This window comes from Petromyzon marinus, chromosome 73, assembly GCF_048934315.1.
Source record: "Petromyzon marinus isolate PM22_M1 ecotype Great Lakes invasive population chromosome 73, UKy_Petmar_22M1.pri1.0, whole genome shotgun sequence".
Lineage (NCBI taxonomy): Eukaryota > Metazoa > Chordata > Hyperoartia > Petromyzontiformes > Petromyzontidae > Petromyzon > Petromyzon marinus.
The window spans coordinates 4,957,354-4,977,939 of NC_133739.1; the positions used below are offsets into that span (position 1 = coordinate 4,957,354).

At 48.6% G+C, this 20,586-nt stretch overlaps 1 protein-coding gene across 2 annotated transcripts in view; it reads right to left on the reverse strand.

Annotated features, from left to right (window-relative positions):
* Nucleotides 1–17,886, reverse strand: part of LOC116957388 (cell adhesion molecule CEACAM3-like) — a 33,331-nt gene extending 15,445 nt beyond the window's left edge. For both annotated transcript variants that reach the window (XM_032979509.2, XM_076055859.1), the window contains exons 1-2: nucleotides 17,784–17,886; nucleotides 263–637 (exon numbers count right to left, since the gene is read on the reverse strand). In XM_032979509.2, coding sequence (XP_032835400.2) covers nucleotides 263–637; nucleotides 17,784–17,856 — 448 coding nt within the window. In that variant the 5' untranslated portion in view covers nucleotides 17,857–17,886. The remainder of the gene's footprint in view (nucleotides 1–262; nucleotides 638–17,783) is intronic.
* Between the last annotated feature and the right edge of the window lie 2,700 nt (nucleotides 17,887–20,586).

Sequence of the window (20,586 nt, forward strand, 5' to 3'; positions counted from 1 at the left end):
CAGTGCCAGAGAAGTTCAACATGCATACACTACACTATACACTACAATACACACTACACTATACACTACATACTACACTATAAACTACGCTACACACTACACTACATTCATAAACACTACACTACCATACACTACACGATTATACACTACTCATCGTTGTTGTTGTGTACAGGTGGTGTGAAAGAAGTTCACCCCACGTACTGTGTGTACACACATTGCACGTTGCTCATCCCTCGCCACCGAGTTCCCGCGGCGTCCTTACCACTGCGGACAGAGAGGGGCTGAGTGCTCTCGGACTGCCGAATCCCACTGGGCGACCTCCACACGGCCGTGACCGTGTAGTATCCCGAGTCGTATATCGTGAGATTTTTGACGAGGAGCGAGGCGTTGGAGGTGCCTTCGCTGTAGGTCCAGGCTTTTCCCAGGTACTCCGGCTCCACGATGGCCGAGCCGTTGAACGATGCGACCCGCACCCCGTGCCAGCCGTGCGCACCTCTGTCCGCCTTCGGGCTGACGGTCCACGCGGTGCTCTCGAGCGCGAGTTGGCATCTCGGAGGCGTCGTTGTGGCAGCCGAGAACAGGACCGAGCCTTGCGGCGTTTTCTGAATAGTTTCAGCGGGCAAGGAGACACTGCAATCTGCAACAACAACAACAACCAGTATGAATAAACTTAAACAAAAGACAAAGATCGCCCCCGCTATAGCCTTTAACAAGACTGATGGGGCAAGTGCTGTTAGCGAGTAGCAGCAGCGCCTGTGAATGTCGGAAGGGCACACAAGGAGGTGGGTGGACAGTACCATGCCCGGCCGCCTTTGTCTACCCCAGTGCCGATGTTTACTTTGCACCGCGCCAGATAACTCATTCGCGGCTGAGTCGACCTACGGGAAGGGCCTAGTACCAATAAAGATAATAGTCACTGACGGTGTTGTCCGTGAGCGGGAATTGAACGCAGCTCCATCGGGTTCGTAGCGCAGCGCGTCAACTGCTACACTACCGATACACACACATATATATAAATACACTGCCCATTTAGCTTCTGAGAGTGTTGGTGCAAGGACTGATAGCGACCACCTGTTAAGGCGATTGGGGGTGGTGTAGCCAGAAGCAGATGCCCCTTTCTCCATATAGTGCTGATATTTGTACTCATTTAAGGCTGAATTGACCAAGGGGGAGGCCCAGATAAGGTTGATATCTCACAAAGATGTTAGGCCTTGTGAAGAATGGAACTATAGGTTGCTGGGTCTTGTAACAAGATAGACAAATGCTGTTGCCCTGGGGTAATGCAGGGTGGCCGGGGTTACGTGATGTAAGAGGATGGGTGAGCGGTTATGGGAGGAAAATCCACCAACCGCCCCCCCACCCTCAGGAAGCCACCGTGGCATTACAGTCGGGGACTGAATCCACTACCTCCTGGAGGCGAGATAGTAACTACCTCGCCTGGTTTGCAGGAGGTCGTGAGTTCAATCTCGACACTGACAACTGCTGTATATTTGGAGTTTGCGTGTCTCTTTCCCCGCGGTCACATGGCTTTTTTCTCCAAGCCCTCCAGGGTTTCCCTCCACATTTAAAATCAACGTCACGTGTTTAGGTCATTTGGCTGCTGCTATAAATGTCCACGTGATGATGATATCAGCCACTTAAGTGAGCTAACATTTGTGAGGGCACGTCGCTTCTGAAAAAGAGCTACGTAGCTCAGTAGTCGGCCATACCTGGTAAAATCAAATAGTTTGTAGTTTTGTAAAGTATTCACTACCAATATTATCCATCATAGAGGGTTAGATGGCATAAATGTAATTGTGTAGAGGAGTAGTGGGATAACGTCATGTCATCTGTAGAGGAGTGGGGGGGTACTTAAGGGGGCCCCCAGGACGAGAGTGGGGTCGCCGTGGGGAGAGTGAGGTGGTCGCCAAAGGGGAGTGAGAGAGAGGGGAACGAGAGCCTGCATGGAAGACATCCCAGCCACCGCCGAAGAAGGGCTAGAGATGTAGAGGTCTCACTTCGTCGCCGGTCGGTGATGGTTGAGCCCGCGCCCGGGGCAGACGAGGTGATAGACATAGGGGAAACCATACCGGGGCATATATAGCTGAGGGATATCCGCGTAAAGGTCAGAGTTCTGACGTGCACCATGACGGGTCTAAGCATCGAGTGTTGAGAGTGTAAACAGAGTGTAAAGGTGTAAGAGTGTGAATAAACAGAAAGCAGCCCAATGTAAGAATCCTCGTCTCCGTCTGGCTCTACAAGTCTCCTGGGTGTCAAGAGTTACTACACAACATTTGGTGTCGGAAGTGGCCATCGAACCTTCGCTGCTTAAATTCAAGGAAGCTGGAACCCTTCGCTGGCGTGGTGGGAAAGCCGGCAGCGGAGTGCAAGACCAAACCTGAGGAGCAGATGGACGGCGAGGGCTGCACCAGAGCTCTCCCTGCGACGACCCCGGAGTCTGGGGCCCTGGTGATGTGCCCCGGGGGGAGGGCGACTGCAGCCTGCGTGGGAGAAGGCTGTGGGCCCAGACTGGCCGCCATCGACGGAGAGCTGGGGCGACGTCGCCGGCCGACTCGACCAGCTGCTGGTGTCGAGGGAGCGGCCGGGTGTGGGTGAGTCGATGGCGGAGCTGCAGGGGAACGCGGCCGCCGTCGGGTCACTGCGGGCGTTCCGGCCTTCCCCGCGGCTGCGGCGTTCCCGCCATCCCCGCGGGTGAGGGTGTTCCCGCCATTTTCGCCGCGGCGGTGTTCCCGCCATTTGGCGCGCGGCTGCGACGCGGCCATCGGCCGCTATTGTTGCCGCGGGAACCCGGCGACTGCAAGTGGGGTGTGCCTCCCACGTTGTAATTGTGAAGAGGTGTGCTCCGACATCTGGAGCCTGGGGAGCCGCCTGCTTCGTGCTGGTGGGGTGAGCCGGCACGCAGGAGAGCGCACCGCCACTGCGCGATGGGCCTGCTGCTTTTACTGGGGGTGCAGGCCACGTCGGTGGTGTGACGGGCACAGCGGGAGATTGCTTCGGGGGACTTTGCAACGTCCGCCGTCAAGTGTTGTGTTCCTCGCTGATGTTCTTCCCTCCTTGGTTTTTTTGGCATTTATTGGATTGTTGGGGGTGTTATTTTGTTGTTACAGTGTTGTTGTGTAGTGGCTATAGGGATGTTAGCTTGGGGGTTTTAGTGATATGACGTATTGCTGTTTTTTGTTGTTCGTCGTTGGGGTCGTCTAGATTGTTTTGTTCATTTTATAAGGGGATGTTGACAGCCGGGACGGCTGATTTTTCTTCACAGGGGGGGGGTGATGTAGAGGAGTAGTGGGATGACGTAATGTCATCTGTAGAGGAGTGGGATGACGTGATGTGATGACGTAATGTCATCGAGGCAGCAGGGTACTTAAGGGGGACCCCAGGACGAGAGCGGGGTCGCTGTGGAGAGAGTAAAGTGGTCGCCATAGGGGAGTGAGAGAGAGGGGAACGAGAGCCTGCATGGAAGACATCCCAGCCACCGCCGAAGAAGGGCTAGATATGTAGAGGTCTCACCTCGTCGCCGGGCGGTGATACGTTATAGCCCCAGCCCGGGGCAGACGAGGTGATAGACATAGGAGAAGCCGTACCGGGGCGTAGATAGCAGAGGGATGTCCGCGTAAAGGTCAGAGTTCTGACGTGCACCATGACGAGTGTAAGCGTCGAGAGTAGAGAGTGTGAACAGAGTGTGTAAGAGTGTGTAAGAGTGTGAATAAACGGCAAGCAGCCCTATGTAAAAATCCTCGTCTCGATCTGGCTCTACAGGTCTCCTGGGTGTCAAGAGTTACTACACTACAAATGTATAAACCCGCCACCACCACCCGAAACAGGCAATCAGTAAGCGGTTTGTCACGTAACACAAAACGTGGCCAAATAGTTTACTAGTTCAGAACTAACCGGTTGTTGTTGTGTTGGAAAGTTAAACCTACAGTAACATTTACAAATTCGAGTTGCTGGTGATGTTACGCCAGTGATTACAACAACAAACAGCAGTCTCATCAGGCGACAGTCAATAACTCTCCAACACGCAACAACCAGTGAGTGTTGACAGTAAAGGAAGTGGATTGTTGTGTTTTAAGTAACATACCCCTTACTGATTGGCTGTCGGGTGGTGGTGTGTGTGTTTAACGACGCATTTATATTTCTACATCTAAATAAAATAAAAAAACAACCTTTTATTACGGTTAAAATTGACCGTGAAAGCCCTCCTACATGTCAAACTAAAAAATATTCGGCTGCAAAATGGCCCAAACTAACGAATGCATGAATCACGCCCACGCTTTTTCCATGCTAATAAACGACTCTTCTTCCCCAAACCTGTTATTACCTCTTTGGTTTTTTCGGTAAAGTCACGTAGAAATAATAAAAAATAAAATAATATAATAGCATATGACGTTTCGATCGCAACACAAGCAATCATCAACAGGTAGAGGAAACATATAACCGCAGACAGACCTTAAGTAGGGAGAATTAACACAGATATACCAAGGGATACAGAGAGACGGAACATCACACTAAATCAAACAGGGTATAGCAAAATTTGGAAACTATATAAAGCAACACAAACGGTCAGTTAAAACACAATCAACGCATGGTTTGGTTGAATACGCTGTTTCAAAGATTGTGAAATTGTAAGTTAAGTGTGAAATTTAAGATAGTGATAGAATACTTACCGTAGAGAGACCTTTGGGGGGGAGACACGCGCACAGTTAAGGGGTAAAGTAAATCTGTCCCGAGGCTTTAAGAAGGCCAGCGATGTAGGAGGGCTAAGGCTTATAGACAATGGGACACAAATTTGCATGATATAAGTTGTCAGGCACACAGTTGTCAGGCACCGGGCGCAGCAGCGCACACTTAGAGGTCCCCAGGCAGGAACCGGGCGCAGCAGCGCACACTTAGAGGTCCCCAGGCACACAACCATAGGTAGAGACAACACAGCGACACAGAAACACAAAGAATAGCATACGACGTAGACACACCAGCAGAGAAACACAAAGACAACAGATCTCATACCTTCCCGTAAAGGTGGTTCGAACTTGATTAGGCGCTTTCGTGCCTGCATGAATTACTCTTTGGTTTTTTCGGTAAAGTCACGTAGAAATATTTTTTTATATATATAATAGCATACGACGTTTCGATTAATTCTCCCTACTTAAGGTCTGTCTGGGGTTATATGTTTCCTTTACCTGATGATGATTGCTTGTGTTGCGATCGAAACGTCGTATGCTATTATATAATTTTATTTTTTTATTATTTTTTATTATTTCTACGTGACTTTACCGAAAAAAAACAAAGAGTAATTCCTGCAGTCACGAAAGCGCCTAATCAAGTTCTGTCCTTACCTGTTGGACGAAGGGGAATATCTCTTCTGTTGCTATTGTTGTAATATTGCTGTAATATTGTAGTGACAGGGTGCCATATGTTGACCATGGGGGCTAACTACGGGTATGGGTGCGTTATAAAATGGCACACATATAGGCAACCATAAGGGGGCGCGTAACTCGGCCAAGGGTCCAGGCGGGGATGAATCGGGAAGCTCCTGGAACCGGCGAGAGAGTTCCAGAAGTAGGGCGTGGCCAGGGGCAGGGCTTGGCCAAAATGGAGGGATATAAGTGAGAGGCAAATGGAGGTTCGGGTCTTGGCTTTCATCGCCGTCATCGCTGCCATCTCTTCGTTGTCGTCGTCGCTGCGTAGCTGGCCAGCTCTACAGCCCTCATCATCGTCGTCACTCTATAGTCAGGCAGCTATACAGTGTGTGGCGAAGCTTCGTCGCATTGTTACAGCCCTGCTTGTATAAACCACTCCGTCTCTCTGACCCGGTTCGACATGACCATGGGGATTCTGATTGTGACGCAACACCACCGCCGCCACAAACACCACCCACCACCACCCTGCCACCACAACCATTCACCACAACCATTCACCACCACCATTCACCACCACCACCCATCACCATCCACAACTAACACCCACCACCACCATTACCACTGCCAACCACCACCATCCACCTCCACTGCCCACCACCACCATCATCCACCCAACACCACCATTCACCACCCACCACCCCAGAACCACCAGCATCCACCACCACCCGCCACCACCTACCACCACCATTCACCACCACCATTCACCATCAACCACCACCACCCACCATCACCATTCACCACCACCACCGACCACCACCAACTACCAGCACCACCCGCCACCACCAACCACCACCATCGTTATTATTACAGGCATGCAGAGTAAATTTAAAGTTTGTAGGAGAACCCCTTGACGACCCCTGTTAATGACGAATCGTTTAACGATGGGCCTCCATAGAGCCCGATGCATAGTGTATAGTGTCGTGTGTAGTAGTGTGGTGTATAGCAGGTTATTGCATAGTTGTGTATAGTGTAGTTTATAGTAGTGTAGTGTATAGTCTAGTGTATAGTAGTATATAGTGTAGTATACAGTAGTGTAAAGTGTAGAGTAATGTACAGAAGAATAGTGTAGAATAGTGTATAGTAGTGTATAGCAGTGTAGTAGTGTATATTAGTGTATTAGTGAATAGTAATCTATATTAGTGTAGTAGTGTATAGTATAGTGTAGAGTAGTGTAGTAATGTATAGTGGTATAGTACTATACAGCAGTGTAGTAGAGTATAGTAGTGTATAGTAGTGTAGTAGCGTAGTGGTGTATAGTAGTGTATAGTGTAGTGTATAGTAGTGTAGTGAATAGCAGTGCATAGCGTAGTGTATAGTAGCATAGTTTATAGTAGTGTAGTGTATAGTGTAGTGTATAGTGTAGTGTATAGTAGTGTAGTGAATAGCAGTGCATAGCGTAGTGTATAGTAGCATAGAATGAGAATAAAATAATAAATTGATAAAATAAAATAACACAATAATATTCTCACAACACAAGCGGCCTTCATCAGGTGAAGGGGCGAGACTGTCTGGTAGGACAGCGCTGGAGTGAAAGAGCCACGTTCAGATCACGGCCTTTAAGCTGTGTGAGAGGAACAAAGCGCCTTGACAAAGGAATTAGCATATAATTTAGCATTGAAATGGCTGAATGATTAGCTTGTGACTGTGTGTAGTGTGTAGTGTATAGCAGTGTACAGTGTAGCAGTGCTGGAGTCTGTCGCCAGGGAAATTGAGGTCTCGACCACACTACTCAACACGCTGCAGCAGTTGCGACCCTCACCAGGGCAAGCGGTCTGAGAAACGAACGAACGGACGAAGAATTGTTGATTTAAAGCTTTCGTGACTGCAGTAATTCATATTCTTAGCTCTTTCGGTAAAGTCACTTTCGGTAAAGTGACGTTGAATACGAACGGACGAAGCTTAACGGCCAAATCACTTAAACGACCGGTTTCGTGGAACCAATCGCCGTCGCCAAGGGGAGGGGGTTCTGCTGTGCTCAGGTTCAGTTGCGCCGAATACAATGCGCCGCATTGGAGCTCCTTTACAAGTGTATAGGGTAGTGCGTTGTATTCGGCGCTTGGTGGATTAACAGGCCAGCTGAGTGAAGCGTCGACGAGTCTGACCGTGGGCATGGCTCCCCCTAACCCCGTGTTTCCCATAGGGCTACCCCCACCCCCTCCCCTGCACTTTATCAACCACGGAGTTCATACCTGTCAAACCTCTCACCTTATTACAGACCAATTAAGACCTTATTGGTCACCCCGTGCCCCTTATAAATCTCAACGTTCATCCTACAAAGTCCCATCGCAAGGGTTAAACAGACACATAGACGCAACATTTGTTTTTTTATTGCCCGTATTGAAACGGCTGTACGCCGTCTGCATCCGACAACTCAATTTCCCTTCTTCTTTGGTTCTTTCGGTAAAGTCACGTAGAATGAGAATAAAATAATAAATTGATATAATAAAATAACACAATAATATTTTTTTATCAATTTATTATTTTATTCTCATTCTACGTGACTTTACCGAAAGAACCAAAGAAGATGAATCATTGCAGTCACGAAAGATTTAAATCGAAATTCAATTTCCCTTGTACATGATTAAGGGGTAAACCGTATGGGTTGACAGGTATGGTATTTGCCTACCGTGGAATTTCCCAGGAACCTACCCCCCCCCACTCCTCTCGCGGTTGGCGAGTGATCGCTCTACCTTCTAGGGGAATGGAGGGGGGGGGGGGCAATGGCTCCCCCTCTTCATGTCAATAAATACGATCGAACTTCCATGCATTTCCGTGGACGTCTGAAAAAATATGAAACGCGCCAGAATCGCTACCGAGTATGCAGTAAAGTGTAAAATAAAACGACAGTCAAACAAAATTACCACACGCGGTTTGTCAAGCACTGGATGCAATAAAATGAAAAGCTCCGTTTCCGGTGAAGGTGTCATTCGGTTATGCACCGTGTTCATTGAGAATGGACCTACGCCCTTTCTGAGATAGCGATCGAGGCAATGGTTTATTTGCTTCAACACGAGGGTGGGTGAGTGAATGGATAGGTGAGTAGATGGGTGGGTGGGTAGGTGAGTCGATGGGTGGGTGGGCGGGTGGGTAGGTGAGTCGATGGGTGAGTGGGGGAATGGGTGGGTGAGAGAGTTAGTGGGTGAGTGAGTGAATGAATGGGGGAGTGATGGGTGAGTGAGTGGGTGATTGGGTGAGTGGGTAGGTTGAGTGAGTAGGTGGGCGAGTTAGTGAGTGGATAGCTGAGTGGGTGGGTGAATGGGTGGGTGAGTGGGTGGGTGAATGGGTGGGTGGGTGGGTGAGTGGGTGGGTGAATGGGTGGTTGGGTGGGTGAATGGGTGGGTGGGTGAATGCGTGGGTGGGTGAATGGGTGGGTGGGTGAATGCGTGGGTGGGTGAATGGGTGGGTGGGTGAATGCGTGGGTGGGTGAATGGGTGGGTGGGTGAATGGGTGGGTGGGTGGGTGAATGGGTGGGTGGGTGGGTGAGTGGGTGGGTGAATGGGTGGGTGGGTGAATGGGTGGGTGGGTGAATGCGTGGGTGGGTGAATGGGTGGGTGGGTGGGTGAATGCGTGGGTGGGTGAATGGGTGGGTGGGTGAATGGGTGGGTGGGTGAATGGGTGGGTGGGTGGGTGAATGGGTGGGTGGGTGAATGGGTGGGTGGGTGAATGGGTGAGTGGGTGATTGGGTGGGTGAGTGGGTGGGTGAGTGGGTGGGTGAGTGGGTGGGTGATTGGGTGGGTGAGTGGGTGGGTGAATGGGTGGGTGCTTGGGTAGGTGCTTGGGTGGAAGAGTGTGTGGATAGGTGATTGGGTGGGAGAGTGAGTGCGTGGGTGAGCAGGTGAGTGTGTAAATAACCATAGCCATCATAACTACAACCACGTTATAACCACAACCAATACGGCACATAACCTCAACGGCCGCCAATATAATCACAGCCAAAACTGCATCATAACCACAAACTTAACCACGTTATGAACTGAGCAAGCAAAACTACCACAGTATAATAACATCACCACAGCAGGCAGAATGCAACCACAATAACCTGATTTGTGTGCTGTCCTCGTGCCGTGGTCTGGCGCTGTTGTTGTTGTCGTTTTTGCTGCATTTCCCCACTAAGCACCCATACTGTAGCAGTGTTGCAAAATCGGCAGGGAATGTGAGCGAGTGCTTGTGCAATGTGTACTGATTTGTCAAACTTATTAATTTATTTAAGTTTAGTTACTTCAAATCATATTCTGAAGCAGAATATTTGTGCTCCACATTTAAGAAGCAATATCACCACGCGGTTTCGAAGATTCGCCTGGTGAATTTCGATTTAAAGCTTTCGTGACTGCAAGGATTCATCTTCTTTGGTTCTTTCGGTAAAGTCACGTAGAATGAGAATAAAATAATAAAATAAAATATTTTATTTTATTAAGAACGTTCGCCTGGTGCTATAAATTCACGCACGACGACGATTATATTAGCAGCTACTTGCTTGAGCAGCGATCAGTTGTGACAGCCGGATCCGTTTCTGAAAAAGATCCACGCAATAGCTCAGTGGGGCCTTACCTGGTACAATGATGAACATAGTTTAGTTTCAGTATGGGTCTCGAATAGTATTTGTCTCTGTGGTGCTATATTGTTCTCTACGAGTGTTTGGATCTTTGTGGGTCTCTATGGGTCTCTATGATTACGGGTCTCTATGGGTCTCTAACATTCTCTACGTGTCTCTGGATCTCGATGGGTGTCTATGGGTGTCTATGGGTCTCTCTGAGTCTGTAGAAACACGCGTTTAGAGGATTTGTCTACTGCTATTAAGTTCCACGTGATGATGATGATGATTCTTGACTTAAAACTTTTGTGACTGAAGGAATTCATATTCTCGGGTCTTTCGGTAAAGTCACGTAGATTGGTTAATTTTTTTTTCTTTTACAAAAAACTACGACGTTTCAATCGAAACACAAGCGATGGCTTGTTCTTTGTAATTTTTCGTATTGTATTTTTACCTCTCTACGTGACTTTATCGAAAGTCCCAAGAGTAAGATGATGATAAGACATTACTTCGTTGACCTGCCATTATTTGTGATGGCCAGGTCGCTTCTGTAAAAAAAAAACTACACAGCAACTCAGTGGGGCCTTGCACCTGGTTAAATGAAAGTGGTATCGTGTGTGGTATAGTGCATGGTATAGTGTATGGTATAGTGTTGCAAAATCTCCGTGTACGATTTTTGTGTTTAGTTTGTTGTCATTCCGACGCAACTCCGATGAGCAACTCCATGTACGGTGCGAAAGAAGATAAACATACATTCATACAAAGACAAAGATCGCCCGTATAGCCAGAATCGCTACCGAGTATGCAGTAAAGTGTAAAATAAAACGACAGTCAAACAAAATTACCGCACGAGGTTTGTCAAGCACTGGATGCAATAAAATGAAAAGCTCCGTTTCCGGTGAAGGTGTCATTCGGTTATGCACCGTGTTCATTGAGAACGGACCTACGCCCTTTCTGAGATAGCGATCGAGTCAATGTTTTATTTGCTTCAACACGAGGGTGGGTGAGTGAATGGATAGGTGAGTGAGTAGATGGGTGGGTGAGCGGGTGGGTAGGTGAATAGATCGGTATGTGGGTGAGTGGGTGGGTTGAGAGAGTTGGTGGGTGGGTTGAGAGAGTTGGTGGGTGAGTGAGTGAGTGAATGGGGGAGTGATGGGTGAGTGAGTGGGTGGGCGAGTTAGTGAGTAAATAGCTGAGTGGGTGGGTGAATGGGTGAGTGCTTGGGTGGGTGATTGGGTGGGAGAGTGAGTGGATGAGTGATTGGGTGGGAGAGTGAGTGCGTGGGTGAGCGGGTGAGTGTGTAAATAACCACAGCCATTATAACTACAACCACGTTATAACCACAACCAATACGGCACATAACCTCAACGGCCGCCAATATAATCACAGCCAAAACTGCATCATAACCACAAACTTAACCACGTTATGAACACAGCAAGCAAAACTACCACAGTATAATAACATCACCACAGCAGGCAGAATGCAACCACAATAACCTGATTTGTGTGCTGTCCTCGTGCCGTGGTCTGGCACTGTTGTCGTTTTTGCTGCATTTCCCCACTAAGCACCCATACTGTAGCAGTGTTGCAAAATCGGCAGGGAATGTGAGCGAGTGCTTGTGCAATGTGTACTGATTTGTTAAACTCATTAATTTATTGAAGTTTAGTTACTTCAAATCATATTCTGAAGCAGAAAATTTGTGCTCAACATTTAAGAAGCAACATCACAACGCGGTTTCGAAGATTCGCCTGGTGAATTTCGATTTAAAGCTTTCGTGACTGCAAGGATTCATCTTCTTTGGTTCTTTCGGTAAAGTCACGTAGAATGAGAATAAAACAATAAAATAAAATATTTTATTTTATTAAGAACGTTCGCCTGGTGCTATAAATTCACGCACGACGACGATTATATTAGCAGCTACTTGCTTGAGCAGCGATCAGTTGTGACAGCCGGATCCGTTTCTGAAAAAGATCCACGCAATAGCTCAGTGGGGCCTTACCCGGTACAATGATGAACATAGTTTAGTTTTAGTATGGGTCTCGATTAGTATTTGTCTCTGTGGTGCTATATTGTTCTCTACGAGTGTTTGGATCTTTGTGGGTCTCTATGGGTCTCTATGATTACGGGTCTCTATGGGTCTCTAACATTCTCTACGTGTCTCTGGATCTCGATGGGTGTCTATGGGTGTCTATGGGTCTCTCTGAGTCTGTAGAAACACGCGTTTAGAGGATTTGTCTGCTGCTATTAATTTCCACGTGATGGTGATGATGATTCTTGACTTAAAACTTTTGTGACTGAAGGAATTCATATTCTCGGGTCTTTCGGTAAAGTCACGTAGATTGGTTAATTATTTTTTATTTTACAAAAAACTACGACGTTTCAATCGAAACACAAGCGATGGCTTGTTCTTTGTAATTTTTCGTATTTTATTTTTACCTCTCTACGTGACTTTATCGAAAGTCCCAAGAGTAAGATGATGATAAGCCATTACTTCGTTGACCTGCCATTATTTGTGATGGCCAGGTCGCTTCTGTAAAAAAAGAACTACACAGCAACTCAGTGGGGCCTTGCACCTGGTTTAATGAAAGTGGTATCGTGTGTGGTATAAAGTGTGGTATAGTGTGTGGTATCGTGCGTGGTATCGTGCGTGGTATAGTGCGTGGTATAGTGTATGGTATAGTGTATGGTATAGTGTTGCAAAATCTCCGTGTACGATTTTTGTGTTTAGTTTGTTGTCATTCCGACGCAACTCCGATGAGCAACTCCATGTACGGTGCGAAAGAAGATAAACATACATTCATACAAAGACAAAGATCGCCCGTATAGCCAGAATCGCTACCGAGTATGCAGTAAAGTGTAAAATAAAACTACAGTCAAACAAAATTACCGCACGAGGTTTGTCAAGCACTGGATGCAATAAAATGAAAAGCTCCGTTTCTGGTGAAGGTGTCATTCGGTTATGCACCGTGTTCATTGAGAATGGACCTACGCCCTTTCTGAGATAGCATTCGAGTCAATGTTTTTTTGCTTCAACACGAGGGTGGGTGAGTGAATGGATAGGTGAGTAGATGGGTGGGTGGGTAGGTGAGTAAATGGGTGGGTGGGCGGGTGGGTAGGTGAATAGATGGGTGAGTGGGGGAATGGGTGGGTGAGAGAGTTAGTGGGTGAGTGAGTGAATGAATGGGGGAGTGATGGGTGAGTGAGTGGGTGATTGGGTGAGTGGGTAGGTTGAGTGAGTAGGTGGGCGAGTTAGTGAGTGGATAGCTGAGTGGGTGGGTGAATGGGTGGGTGGGTGAATGGGTGGGTGGGTGAATGCGTGGGTGGGTGAATGGGTGGGTGGGTGGGTGAATGGGTGGGTGGGTGGGTGAATGGGTGGGTGAATGGGTGGGTGGGTGATTGGGTGGGTGAGTGGGTGGGTGAGTGGGTGGGTGATTGGGTGGGTGAGTGGGTGGGTGAATGGGTGGGTGCTCGGGTAGGTGCTTGGGTGGAAGAGTGTGTGGATAGGTGATTGGGTGGGAGAGTGAGTGCGTGGGTGAGCGGGTGAGTGTGTAAATAACCACAGCCATTATAACTACAACCACGTTATAACCATAACCAATACGGCACATAACCTCAACGGCCGCCAATATAATCACAGCCAAAACTGCATCATAACCACAAACTTAACCACGTTATGAACACAGCAAGCAAAACCACCACAGTATAATAACATCACCACAGCAGGCAGAATGCAACCACAATAACCTGATTTGTGTGGTCTCCTGGCACTGTTGTTGTCGTTTTTGCTGCATTTCCCCACTAAGCACCCATACTGTAGCAGTGTTGCAAAATCGGCAGGGAATGTGAGCGAGTGCTTGTGCAATGTGTACTGATTTGTTAAACGCCTTAATTTATTTAAGTTTAGTTACTTCAAATCATATTCTGAAGCAGCATATTTATGCTCCACATTTAAGAAGCAATATCACCACGCGGTTTCGAAGATTCGCCTGGTGAATTTCGATTTAAAGCTTTCGTGACTGCAAGGATTCATCTTCTTTGGTTATTTCGGTAAAGTCACGTAGAATGAGAATAAAATAATAAAATAAAATATTTTATTTTATTAAGAACGTTCGCCTGGTGCTATAAATTCACGCACGACGATTATATTAGCAGCTACTTGCTTGAGCAGCGATCAGTTGTGACAGCCCGATCCGTTTCTGAAAAAGATCCACGCAATAGCTCAGTGGGGCCTTAAATGGTACAATGATGAACATAGTTTAGTTTTAGTATGGGTCTCGATTAGTATTTGTCTCTGTGGTGCTATATTGTTCTCTACGAGTGTTTGGATCTTTGTGGGTCTCTATGGGTCTCTATGATGACGGGTCTCTATGGGTCTCTAACATTCTCTACGTGTCTCTGGATCTCGATGGGTGTCTATGGGTGTCTATGGGTCTCTCTGCGGCAGTAGAAACACGCGTTTAGAGGATTTGTCTACTGCTATTAATTTCCACGTGATGATGATGATGATGATTCTTGACTTAAAACTTTTGTGACTGAAGGAATTCATATTCTCGGGTCTTTCCGTAAAGTCACGTAGATTGGTTAATTCTTTTTTTATTTTACAAAAAACTACGACGTTTCAATCGCAACACAAGCGATGGCTTGTTCTTTGTAATTTTTCGTATTGTATTTTTACCTCTCTACGTGACTTTATCGAAAGTCCCAAGAGTAAGATGATGATAAGCCATTACTTCGTTGACCTGCCATTATTTGTGATGGCCAGGTCGCTTCTGTAAAAAAAAACTACACAGCAACTCAATAGCGCCTTGCACCTGGTTAAATGAAAGTGGAATAGTGTGTGGTATAGTGTGTGGTATAGTGTGTGGTATCGTCCGTGGTATAGTGCGTGGTATAGTGTACGGTATAGTGTATGGTATAGTTTAGCAAAATCGGCATGAATGTATGCACTTGTGTAATTTGTACTCATATACTTTATTTATTTTATTTGTTGCGACGTAAAAACATAAATATCCTGAAGCAGAAGTTTAGCACTGGACACAGCAATCACAATTTGCAAACGTGATTTGTAACTTTGATCCTTCACCTCTATAGTTTAATTCGACTGAGGGTCTGTTGTTTCCTTGATGATGCCTGAGAATATTTTATGTCTTGGTGTGGTCTGGGACTGTTGTTGTTGTTGTCTTTGTGTGGTCTAGGACTGTTGTTGTTGACTTGGTGTGGTCTGGGACTGTTGTTGTTGTCTTGGTGTGGTCTGGAACTGTTGTTGTTGTCTTGGTGTGGTCTGGGACTGTTGTTGTTGTTGTCTTGGTGTGGTCTGGGACTGTTGTTGTTGTTGTCTTGGTGTGGTCTGGGACTGTTGTTGTTGTTGTTGTCTTGGTGTGGTCTGGGACTGTTGTTGTTGTTGTCTTGGTGTGGTCTGGGACTGTTGTTGTTGTTGTCTTGGTGTGGTCTGGGACTGTTGTTGTTGTTGTTGTCTTGGTGTGGTCTGGGACTGTTGTTGTTGTCTTGGTGTGGTCTGGGACTGTTGTTGTTGTTGTTGTCTTGGTGTGGTCTGGGACTGTTGTTGTTGTCTTGGTGTGGTCTGGGACTGTTGTTGTTGTCTTGGTGTGGTCTGGGACTGTTGTTGTTGTTGTCTTGGTGTGGTCTGGGACTGTTGTTGTTGTTGTCTTGGTGTGGTCTGGGACTGTTGTTGTTGTCTTGGTGTGGTCTGGGACTGTTGTTGTTGTCTTGGTGTGGTCTGGGACTGTTGTTGTTGTCTTGGTGTGGTCTGGGACTGTTGTTGTTGTCTTGGTGTGGTCTGGGACTGTTGTTGTTGTTGCTCTCTTGGTGTGGTCTGGGTCTGTTATTTTTTCTGCCTTCTGGATTATTTAGAAATACTGCTTGTTGTTGTTGGTCTTGTTGTGTTTAGTTTGTTGCCCTTCCCCAACACCTCCGATCAGCACGGTTGAGTATGTACGGTGGCGAAATAAGTTCAACATACACACACATGCATAGACTCATCACACATAGACCCATAGACTACTCACACATAGATCCATAGACTCACACAGCGACCAATAGACTCACACAGAGATCGACAATCTCGTACAGACACATATACCCAAAGACTCACACAGAGATCCATAGAATCACACGTAGACTTAATGTCCCAAACGTGCAGTTAAGTGCTGGGACATCGGCAGGAATGTTACGTACTTATGTAATTCGAACTAATACACTTTTTTATGTTTCAGTGGCTTGGTTAGCTTTGCTGTAGGCTGCACGCCCGCTTAAAATGTAAAAACAAGTTATAGGCGCAGCCCCGCAATTATCTGCTTACCACGGGTGGTGGAAGGTCACTGACTGGATATCACAGAGTGAGTAGATGGGCGGGTGAGTGGGTTGGTGGGTGTGTGGCTGAGTGGTTGGGTGGTTGATTGAGTGAGTGGGTGGATGGATGAGTGGATGAGTAGGTGGATGAATAGATGAGTGGGTGAGCGGTTGGGTGAACGGCTAAGTTATTCGGTGGGTGAGTTGGATGGATGAGTGGGTGGGTGGATGGATGGATGAGTGGGTGGGTGAGTGGCTGAGCGGTTGGGTGAGTAATTGGGTGATTGTTTAGGTGGGTGAGTGGGTGAGTGAGTGGCTGAGTGGTGGGTGGTTGAGTGGTTGGGTGGAAGAGTGGGTGGATGGGTGAGTTGGTGGATGAATGGATGAGTGGGTGGATGAGCAAGTGCGTGGCTGAATAGCTGAGTGATTGGGTGGGTGATTGGGTGAGTGGGTGATTGCGTGAGAGGGTGAGTAGGTTAGTCGGTATATTCCCACTATGTACTTATTTTATTTGTACTTTTGTGCATTATTTGTGACTTGCTCACCCTTACCTGTATTTTGCATCATTAGTCGTTTATTGTGTGCTTGTTGCTGTATCGTTTGCTGACCCCGTGCCCCCTTAACTGGACATCTGGGAGTAAAGAGCTTTACAGCTTCTCGGATTCCCCCTGGGTGCAGTCTAATTCCAGAGTCTGAGTCTGGTTCGGAACACCACCACCACCACGTTCTAACCAGAACCCCAGCACGGCATTTTAACCGCAACCCTAATCACGAACACTGCGCGTGCTGTGGAAGTTTTGATGACACACGGAACAGACACTTGTGACTTACATATCGATGACAAAACTAATAAAATAAAAAAATATAAAAATCCGCACCGAGACATGTAGCTCGCTCTCAGAAGCTTCTCGTCACGTGGACATTTAAAGTAACAGCAAAAAAAAAATAATCGAGATCGATATATATACAGCATATCTTTTGCGAAACTATTTTACAACATTACACACACATTTCATGCACAGTTTGTGTAACACAAATGTCTAACTCCGTGTACGATTTTTGTGTTAAGTTTGTTGTCATTCCGTCGCAACTCCGATGAGCACGGTTGGCTATGTACGGTGCGAAAGAAGATCAACATACATTCATACATTCAGACAAAGATCGCCCGTATAGCCTGAACAGATTGTTGGGGCAAGTGCTGTAGGTGAGTGGCACATATGAAGGTGTGGGAGGCCAACACCACGCCCGGCCGCCTTTGTCTCTCCCGTGTAGATGATTACACACCGCACCAGGTACTCATTTTAGGCTGAGTCGACCTAGGGGAGGCCCAGGACCGGTTCAGATAATCGATATCACTGGTGTTGGCCGTGATCGCGAATCGAACTCGGGCTGCCGGGTTCGTAGCGCCACGTGGTGCTAACCGCTGCACCACCGCTCCCACGTACAATATTGCGTACTGAATGCAGTCACGTGTGCTCTGTGAGTGTGTGTGTAGCTACCCGCGTGCCTGCCTGCCTGCCTACCTTGTTGCGCCGGTGTGAGCAGCGGTAGAACGAGCAGCAGCAGCGGCCAGGCAGCCATCGCGGCGGGGCTCATTGAGCGACACAGAGATGGGGGAGGAGGGGGTGGGGCTATACGGTGGAGAAGGCGGGGACAGTCATTGGGTGGGCGGGGCTATAGTGGGAGAGGGCGGGGACAGTCATTGAGAGGGTGGTGGTATATGGGCAGAGGGCGGGGCGATAGGGGGGAGAGGGCGGGGCTAAAGGGGGGAGAGGGCGGGGACAGTCATTGAGGGGGCAGGGATATATGGAGAGAGGGAGGGGCTCTATGGAGAGAGGGCGGGGCTATAATGGGAGAGGGCGGGGACAGTCATTGAGAGGGTGGTATATGGGCAGGGGGCGGGGCGATAGGAGAGGGCGGGGCTAAAGGGGGGAGAGGGCGGGGACAGTCATTGAGGGGGCAGGGATATATGGAGAGAGGGAGGGGCTCTATGGAGAGAGGGAGGGGCTCTATGGAGAGAGGGCGGGGCTATAGTGGGAGAGGGCGGGGACAGTCATTGAGAGGGTGGTGGTATATGGGCAGGGGGCGGGGCGATAGGGGGAGAGGGCGGGGCTAAAGGGGGGAGAGGGCGGGGACAGTCATTGAGGGGGCAGGGATATATGGAGAGAGGGAGGGGCTCTATGGAGAGAGGGCGGGGCTATAGGGGGAGAGGGCGGGGCTACAGGGGGAGAGGGCGGGCTATATGATAAAAGGGCAGGGCTATAGAGGGGGAGGGATGGGGCAGATACTGCAAGTCTTCGCTTAACGCGGTAGTGTTCCGAGTTATAACGGTGTACGTTCCGCGCCCGGCGACCTCTGTCTCCCCAGTGGTCGATGTTTTTACAAACCGCATCCACGTAATAATTTGAGGTTGAGTTAACCTACAGAAGTCTCAGGACTGGATCCGATAATTGCCACTGGTTTTGGCCATGAGCGGGAATCGAACTCGGGACGCTGGGTTTGTGGTGCAGCGCTGAATGCTGCAACCGCCGCTCCCCACAATGTGTGTGTACAGACATTGGTACACACACATTGGTATACACACAAATGCAAAGAAAGCCCATATAGTCTTAACAGACTGTTAAGGCAAGGGCTGTTAGCGAGTAGCACCAATGAAGGCCAAACGGCACACGAGGGGATGGGTGGCCAGCACCACGCCCAGCCGCCTTTGCCTCCCGAGTGGCGATGTTGATGACACACTGCACCAGGTAACTCATTTGAGGCTGAGTCGACCTAGCGGAGGTCAGTGGCGGTTTAAATAATCGTCACTTATGTTGGCCGTGAGCAGGAGTCGAACTCGGTTGCTAGGATCGGAGCACAGCATGCTAACCCCTACACAACCGCTGATACAGACACACAACAACAACAACAACAACCGCCATTCGCCACTAAGTGGCGGTGACGTCACCACGACGCTTGTGCCAGGCTATGTGCACCTTGAGGCCACGTGAAGTGTCAAACGCCCACTGGCAGGAGGTCACGGGGCAGACCCAGTTGCCACGGGTCGACTGACTGGGATGACCGAGACGACTGGCTGATGCACCACCTGTGCCCCCTGTGTGCCAACTTGCTGTGCTTTAGCCACCCGGTGCTCGGCGCTTTGTTGTGAGCGTCGCTACTCCCCCCTCCGTTGTTGTTGGAGGGCAACTGCCTCCAACTGCCCAATAGCGTCCTTCACGAGCCTCGTCCACAGAGGCCGATCTTGACACCGCTGGTACCAGTAATCGGCAAGTCCACTCAGCTCCACATCCTCCTGTACCACATCACTCCATCTCTTCTATAGCCCGTACCGCACCCATTTAGCCCCCTCGATCCGGCCGAGCAAAAGCTGTTTGGTCATGCGGTGATTGGGCATGCTGGCTACATAGCCCAGCCAACACAGCCTTGCCTGCCGTAGGAGCTCACCGATGGGACTTTGTCCAGATCTTTCGAGGATTTGTGAGCTCCTCACAATCCAGCCTGGTTAAACCCAGGATTGATCGTAGGCAGGCCAGCCTAAATGTTTCTAACTGGCGATGATGTTCCATTAGGGGGGTCCACGTTTCGCAAGCATAGAGAAGGGAGGGTATGACTGTGGCCGAGAAGACCCGAATCTTTGTGCGGAGTGACAGACCAGGTAGCTTCCACACAGCGTTACGCAACCGATGAAAAGGTAATGCCGCTCAACTGATTCGGAGTGAGACCTCTGCTGTTAAACAGGAGCCGGTCATAAGCACACTGCCCAGGTATGGGAAACTCTCCACTCTCTCTATAACTGCCCCATCACTGATTGGGAGTTGTGGGGGTGGAGTGCCCGATGGTTCAAAATACCCAGACAGGTGCTTCGTTTTGGTGGGGCTTATGGTAAGGCCCCACTTCTTAGTGGCACACTCCAGTTTCAGCAGCAGTACATCCAAGTCCTCCTCTGAGTGAGCCGCAATTACCAGGTCATCGGCATTCATAGCGAGGTTGACCAATAGGGAGCCATCCCTTGACCACACCCGGGCATCGATCAACCTCCCATTGTATCTGTACCAGATGGAAAATCCTCCGGTATAGCTATTGAAGGCTTCACGAACTACGTGGTCAAAATAGATGTTAAATAATGTTGGAGCCAGAGGATATCCCTGTCGCACCCCAAGGTGAACAGGGAATGGCTCCGACTCCGAGCCACGTAGTTTTTTCCCGGGCCCGCTCACCATCATGAAGGTCCTTAATGACCGTGAGCAGTGGGTCAAGAACTCCAAAAGCACGACGAACAACCCAGAGCCCAGGCCTACTGATGGTGTCATAGGCCTTGACCAGGTC